This window comes from Mus pahari, chromosome 6 (assembly GCF_900095145.1).
Source record: "Mus pahari chromosome 6, PAHARI_EIJ_v1.1, whole genome shotgun sequence".
In the NCBI taxonomy this organism is placed as follows: domain Eukaryota; kingdom Metazoa; phylum Chordata; class Mammalia; order Rodentia; family Muridae; genus Mus; species Mus pahari.
In genome coordinates, this window is record NC_034595.1 from 105,759,230 (window position 1) to 105,765,522 (window position 6,293).

The window sequence follows — 6,293 nt, forward strand, 5'->3', positions numbered from 1 at the left end:
CAGGAGGAGACGTCTACAAAGACAGCGGTAGAAGCCACGCCCGCTGTAGCATCAGTTTATACAGGGAGCTGTTGACTGTTAGGGAGTTGGTGTGTCTGCCGTAGTGCTAAGTGATACATCACAGACTGCAAAGTTCTGAGGCATCCACCAGACGTCAGCTGCCCCTCTGTGCTCAGGAAACAGCTCCCCGACTCAAGCTGCCCAGCCCCGCTCCGGTGAAGCTTAACCACACCTTATGCCTGGCATTGGGCTTGCATAGTTTTCATGACAAATCCCTCTTTGCTGGTTAATCGGCATCAACTTGCCTGGATTTGGAATCACCTCGGACGGAGATACATCTCTGACTGTGTTGGCAAGAGTATTTCCAGAAAGGTTCAACTAAAGAGGGAGGAACCACCCTGGATATGGGTGGCACCATTCCATGGGCTGGCATCCTGGACTGAATAAAAAGGAGAAAACGAGCTGGGCGCAAGTGTCCGTCATTCTGACTGCAGATGTAAGGAGGTCAGCTGCCTCCCCACCGTGATGCACCGAACCTTCAGACCGCTCAATTAAATTCTTCCTCAATTTATGCTTTTGTTAAGCACTCGGCCATACCTAAAGAAAAATAACTCCTAATCCTATGCCAAACACCAGGTCATAAACCTGAGGTCTGATCCCAGCTCTGAGCTGCAGCTGGAGACTGCCCTTCTCCAGGACCATGGACTACCCTCAGAGCACAGACCCAATGTTTCAAACAGCCCCATTAGGAGATTGTTCTTATGGGACCCAGGCTTTGTGGTCCAGCCCCTCCTGATGCCCTTGGAGGCCAGGAGAACTGTTCGAAGGGCACCCAGGCTTGATCAGCTCTTGTTTAGAGCCCTATTACTTTCTTTGAGCACATTCCCGGCTCATATTTGAAAATCTGGAGTACAGCCTCTGAACCCAAAGCCCCTGTTCCAGCTCCCTAGCCAGACTCCCTCCCTGGCTCTAGAGGCCCCCTGGTTGGAGTCAGAACTGACAAACAGCGCGACCTCTCACCATCATCTCCAGTGAGGACCCTTCCTACTGCTGTGCCTGTCATCATGATGGGCAGGTCCTCCCTTACACTGGTAAGCCCCCATAACCAACCCCCTTACCCTACCCAGTGACTGCGAGGAAGAACACCCAGGGAGGAGCCACTCATACCAGCCCATGGCAGAAAACCTACCAGAGTCAGGCCAGCAGACCATGGGTTGCTTTGGGCTAGAGTCAAGAGACAGAAATGAGACAGAGATGGAATGGGAGGAAGGGCAGAACACCCACTCAGCAGGGTCTCTATACTAGAAAGCACAACCGCCCCTCCCCCACACAAAAGCCCACGGAATGCCCTGCTATATCATCATCTCCAAGGAGTTCACATCATCACAAAGGTGGGCCGGGAGCCTGCACCGCGTGACCTCACAGCCAGCTCAGCCTGACCGCTGCTCTACTCCACCCGGAGCCCACCTTGGCCAGCTCACCCCAGCTCTGAGACATCCCAGCCTAGCCTTTAAGGACTTGCCTAGCAGTGGCTGAGAGCACCAGGTAGGATTCACTGAGAGGGGCCTTGCCCGGCTGCTTCACCGGGTGGTAGCTTGTTTTTTGGTTTTTTTGGTTTCCTTTTGCTTGAGACAGTCTTGAGTTCACAGCAATCCTCCTGCCTCAGCCTCCCAAATGCTAATCCCAGGCATGTGCCACCATACTGACACCTGAGCTTCATCACGACAGCCTCTTGGAACCCAAGCACTTCACTCAGAGAGCCCGCTGAGCACTTCATCACCTACATCTTGTTAAATACCACTTCCTGCCTGGGATGCCCCTGTCTCCTCCTCATGACAGCCCAGAGAGTCCCTTCTCTAGAGAGAGGGAGACCCACCACTTTGGGGGTCCCACTGACTCCTTTCCCCCTTACCCAGCACAATCACCCCACACCTGACCCAGGCCACTTGGCTGTGGGGGTTTTGTTTTGGTTTTTTTACTGTGTGGGACTCGTCAGCTGAACGTGAAGTTTGCAGGCCATGTGAGACAGCAGAATGCAGAAGAGAATCAGCTAGTGCATTCGGAGTCAGAACATGCTGGAACATGGGCTGCAAAGGCTGACATACACACCCACTCACCCACTCATTCAACAGATGTTGTGGGTGCCCTACATGAAGACACAGGAGCCCCAGCCCTGGGGGAGCTGAGATTCTCCTAGGGATGACATGAATAAGAACACGCAGGGTTACAGAACTGAACAGGAGCAGGCTAAGGTTTGCTCAGTTGAACTTGGAAGCCAGGTAGGGGAAGGACCCTGAAAAATGGAGCCTTCTTCATTTTCTCCTTAGTTAGGGACCTGGAAGACGGGCGTCTTGGCAAAGGGGCTTGAGAAAACAGATATAAGGAAGGCTAGAGAGTGACATCTTTTGACTCTCTGCTGAGGGATCCTGTCTGGATGAAGAAGCAGATACACCCTCAGTAGGTCTGGCTGCAGCTCAAGGTGATGGCAGCCTAGAGCAAATTGGATCTAGGAAGGACGCAAGGTCAGACTCCAGCAGAACTAAAGGCCCGGGATCAGAAAAGTGTGATTCCAAAGCTTGGCTTCAATAAGGGGACTGTCTGAAGGGCAGCCGAGGTCTTGTGTGGATGTGAAGGACCAGACAGCCACTGACTGCCAGGAAGCAGGGAGTAAGCATCTAACCCTCCTCCTCAGGCTGGGCCACTTGGAAGATGATGTACAGACAGAGACACCTAAGCCCTATGGATGATAATGGGGCCCTGCTTTAAGCTGCTAATCTTAACCCTCTTGTTATGTGTTGTTCCCACACACATTGTCCTTCCAACCCCACTGACCCTCAAAATTCCTGGATTCCTACAGGAATAGAGAAAGGGCAAACAGGGAGCTCGGGGCCTGAGCAACCTCCCCAATGACATTCCTGGTCAAGTTTCCAAGCCCCAAAACTAGAGCCTCCGGGCACAGGTAACCCAAGCAGGCTCCACTGTAGAGGCCAGTGGACATCTAGACTGAGCCTCCAGCATTTATTGGGCAGAGTAACCTCAGGCCTAGTTAGTCCTTGCCTAGTTAGTCCTTGCCATGTCAGACAATGGAACAAGAGAGAAACTTTTGAGAAGCAATGGACATCAGGACTAATTGGTCGGGTTTCCCTTCTACACAGGGTCCCCTGGGCACTCGGGGCACAGCTCACAGCGTTGAGAGCAGAGACCAGGACAGAGCTTTCCCAAAGCACCGGCTTCAGTGTGCTCTAGGCATCCGGGCTCCAGCTGCCTCTCTCCTAGCCCTGGCCTGGGGTGCCTAGCAGTGTGCCTTCCACCCAGAACTGGCTGATGGGGAAGTCTGAGAGCCCAGTGGGGATGGTGGAGAGAGAGGGCCCATGTCGGAAGAAGTCCCCAGGCTTCGTGGAGTATGGGTTGCTGGTGCTGGTGCTGCTGCTGTTGCTGGGAGCCATAGTGACTCTGGGTGTCTTCTACAGTAGAGGTGAGCAAGGATACCCTACCCCCTTACCTTCCTCCAACCCATCCCTGCCCAGGGCTTTGCTTGTCCCTGAGAGAAACCACCCCCTGTAGAGTGAAGCAAAGGGGTGGGGGTCTTCTAGGGCCCCTCGCCAGCTCCTAGGGCGGTGCTGCCAACTCCAGAGGTGCCACGGAAGGGACACTGACCTGCACGGGCCCAGCGACCCCATCCAGAAAGCTCTGTCTGTCCCGGCTTGCTGGCGCAGCAGCTTCTGCAGGCTCTGCCTCCGCCCCCTCTGCCTCAGCAGGACTCTAGGATGCTGCAGACAGCTCACAGGTCCCCCGCCCCACCGGTCCAGCCCCCTTCTAGTCCGAAGCCCAGCCCAGCAGAGTGACTGCTGCAGTTCCCAGGTGGCCCAGCAGCAGGAGCCCAAGACCCTGAGTCAAGGGGGTCCCTCCAGCTGCCTCACCTGGCGCTCTCGCTAGTCAGGATGACCTGGTGGCTTCCGATACAGTCTCTTGTTTGTTGCACGTTGGAAGGAGGGGCTAGCCTGAGAACCCACAAGAGTGGGGGTGTGGCTAGGATTGCCCTTTGGGTAGACCTCAGGTGTCTTAGGAAGGGCTTCACACACTGACTCCTCCCCAAAGGACCACATGTAGGACTAGGGTGCTCCCCTTTGCATGGGGCTAGACACCCAGCAACCCTGCACCCTGTACCTTCCAATCACTTCATCCCCTGTGAGCCAGGGTTGGGAAGGAAGGGAGGAGGAGGGAGGGGGGAAGACCCATGCAGTATATAGATATACATACAGTACCAGTCTGCTACACTACTCTACTCTGGCCATGTCTCTTCAGTGATGCACTAACCTGGCTCTCACACTAGGGCACCAGAGCCTGGAAGTTCCCTCAGGGGACTACGGATGAGGGACAGCTGGAAAACACAAGTGGGTTCTTGCCTAAGGAGGAGGTGGGTATCCCCCACCCAGGGCTGCCTTCAAGGGCCCTCGTAGTGTCTTCTGCCCAGTTGGCCACTGTGGTCTCTGCCCATGTGTTTCTCAGGCAAGTGTTGACAGGAGCAACCAACTCCAGGTAGGAACAGGGATGACAGGGTCCACCCTTCCCCCCCCACCCCCACCGCCCCTCTAGTGGAGCCCAGGGTTCCAGGGACCTTTGTTTGGAGTTCACTGGTCTCAAAACACCTGGTTTTGAGGCCTCCAGAGACCAGGCCCGATAGCCCCACAGCCGGCCATGAGGTACAGGATTGGGGGAGGGGATGGGAGTGGAACTCTCCTGTTCTGTCCCCCACATCTGTCTTCTCCCTTTATCCTTTGAGCAGCGTGACATCGGGCCCAGCCAGGATCTCCTGGACTCTGCCAGGGCCCCCACAATCTCTGCTTCCTCCTCCTCCAGGGCTCCTGAGTCCCGGGAGTGACCCTACAGCTAACCTCAGCTTCAGTCCAGGACTTCAGTCAGGACTGGAAAGATGGGAAAGATTTTGTATTTTACCCATTTTACAGTATTTTCCCTTTTCTGTTCTGAGGCTTTCTTATAGTTAGTTTCTGATTTGTGAGCTGTCGTTTACTCTTTCGTTTCTGGGTCGTGTGGCCATGAATGCTACCAACGTTCAGCTCCTTGTTTTAATTCTGTACAATCCCGGGATCCCTACCCACAGAAGGCAGCAGCTCTGGCACTCAGGTTCAGTCAAGGTAACTCCCCTCTAGCATGCAGGAGAGGCCTTTGTCCCAGGTGACTCTGGATCCTATCTGGTGGATAACGCTGACTCATCTCACTAGCCTAGACCAAGTAAGGCTTGGTCAATTAAAAAAAAAAAAAAAAAAAATGTAAAATAGGCCAGGTGCTCACATGGGCCATGCCAGCCCCAACCTGATGACAGTCCATAGGTTCCCGCGAACTCAGTCAAGGTCCCTTGAAATATTGGCTTCCTTCATTCACTCCGTTGTTGACCTTAGGCCCTGGTTCTGTCTCGAAACCCCATGCACCCAGAAATAAGACCCAGACACCAATTATACTTACAAATACCTTGGACATAGAGCTAGACCCTACTCTGACTAGATCATACCTAAAGATAACCCGTTTATTGTAGCCTACATTGTGTCATGTGGCTGGTTACCTGTGCTCAGGCACCGTGTGTCCCTCTCCTCACCTCTTTTTGGCCTCCTCTCCCTGCCTCTTCTCTCCCAGAATTTTTTCTCCTCCTGATGCCCCACCTCTATCCCCTGCCTAAGCCATTGGCCACAGGCTTTGTAATTGGCAGATGCTGCATCTGTATAATACACAGGACGATCTCTCTACAATTCCCCCTTTTCAGTCCAATAAGAGGCTCTTTTAAAAATATATATAAGTAGAATACAATTATAACAATTATGAAAACTATAAGGTATGATTACACATTTATAATGTCCAGTCTGTTGATATTTGGCAACTCAGTTGAAGTATTCTTTTTAAAGACCTGACTCTCTCTCTCTCTCTCTCTCTCTCTCTCTCTCTCTCTCTCTCTCTCAAAGATTTATTTATTCATTTTTTTATGTATATGAGTACGCTGTCGCTGTCTTCAGAGACATCAGAAGAGGGCCTTAAATCTCATTACAGATGATTGTGAGCCACCACGTGGTTACTGGGAATTGCACTCATGACCTCTGGAAGAGCAATCAGTGTTTCTAACCGCCAAGTCATCTCTCACACCCCAGATTTTATCACTTGGTCTTACAGTTGTTCAAAGAAGTGTCTCTGAAAACCTTGCACTAAAGACTTGTCGTTTTCCCTGAGTGGGACCAAGGATTAACTAGTCTATAATTTGTTTGTTTGTTTGTTTGTTTTTTGAG

The 6,293-nt window shown here is 52.6% G+C and overlaps 1 protein-coding gene across 3 annotated transcripts in view; it reads left to right on the forward strand.

Moving 5' to 3' along the window:
* The first annotated feature begins 1,397 nt into the window (after positions 1 to 1,397).
* Positions 1,398 to 6,293, forward strand: part of Mmel1 (membrane metalloendopeptidase like 1) — a 24,625-nt gene continuing 19,729 nt past the window's right edge. Inside the window, exons 1-2 of one of the 3 annotated variants that reach the window (XM_021200268.1) lie at positions 1,398 to 1,545; positions 3,156 to 3,475. In XM_021200268.1, the coding sequence (XP_021055927.1) occupies positions 3,325 to 3,475 (151 nt within the window). In that variant the 5' untranslated portion in view covers positions 1,398 to 1,545; positions 3,156 to 3,324. Of the gene's footprint in view, positions 1,546 to 3,155; positions 3,476 to 6,293 lie in introns of those variants that run through there. The other 2 variants (XM_021200269.2, XM_021200267.2) reach the window with 2 other exon arrangements.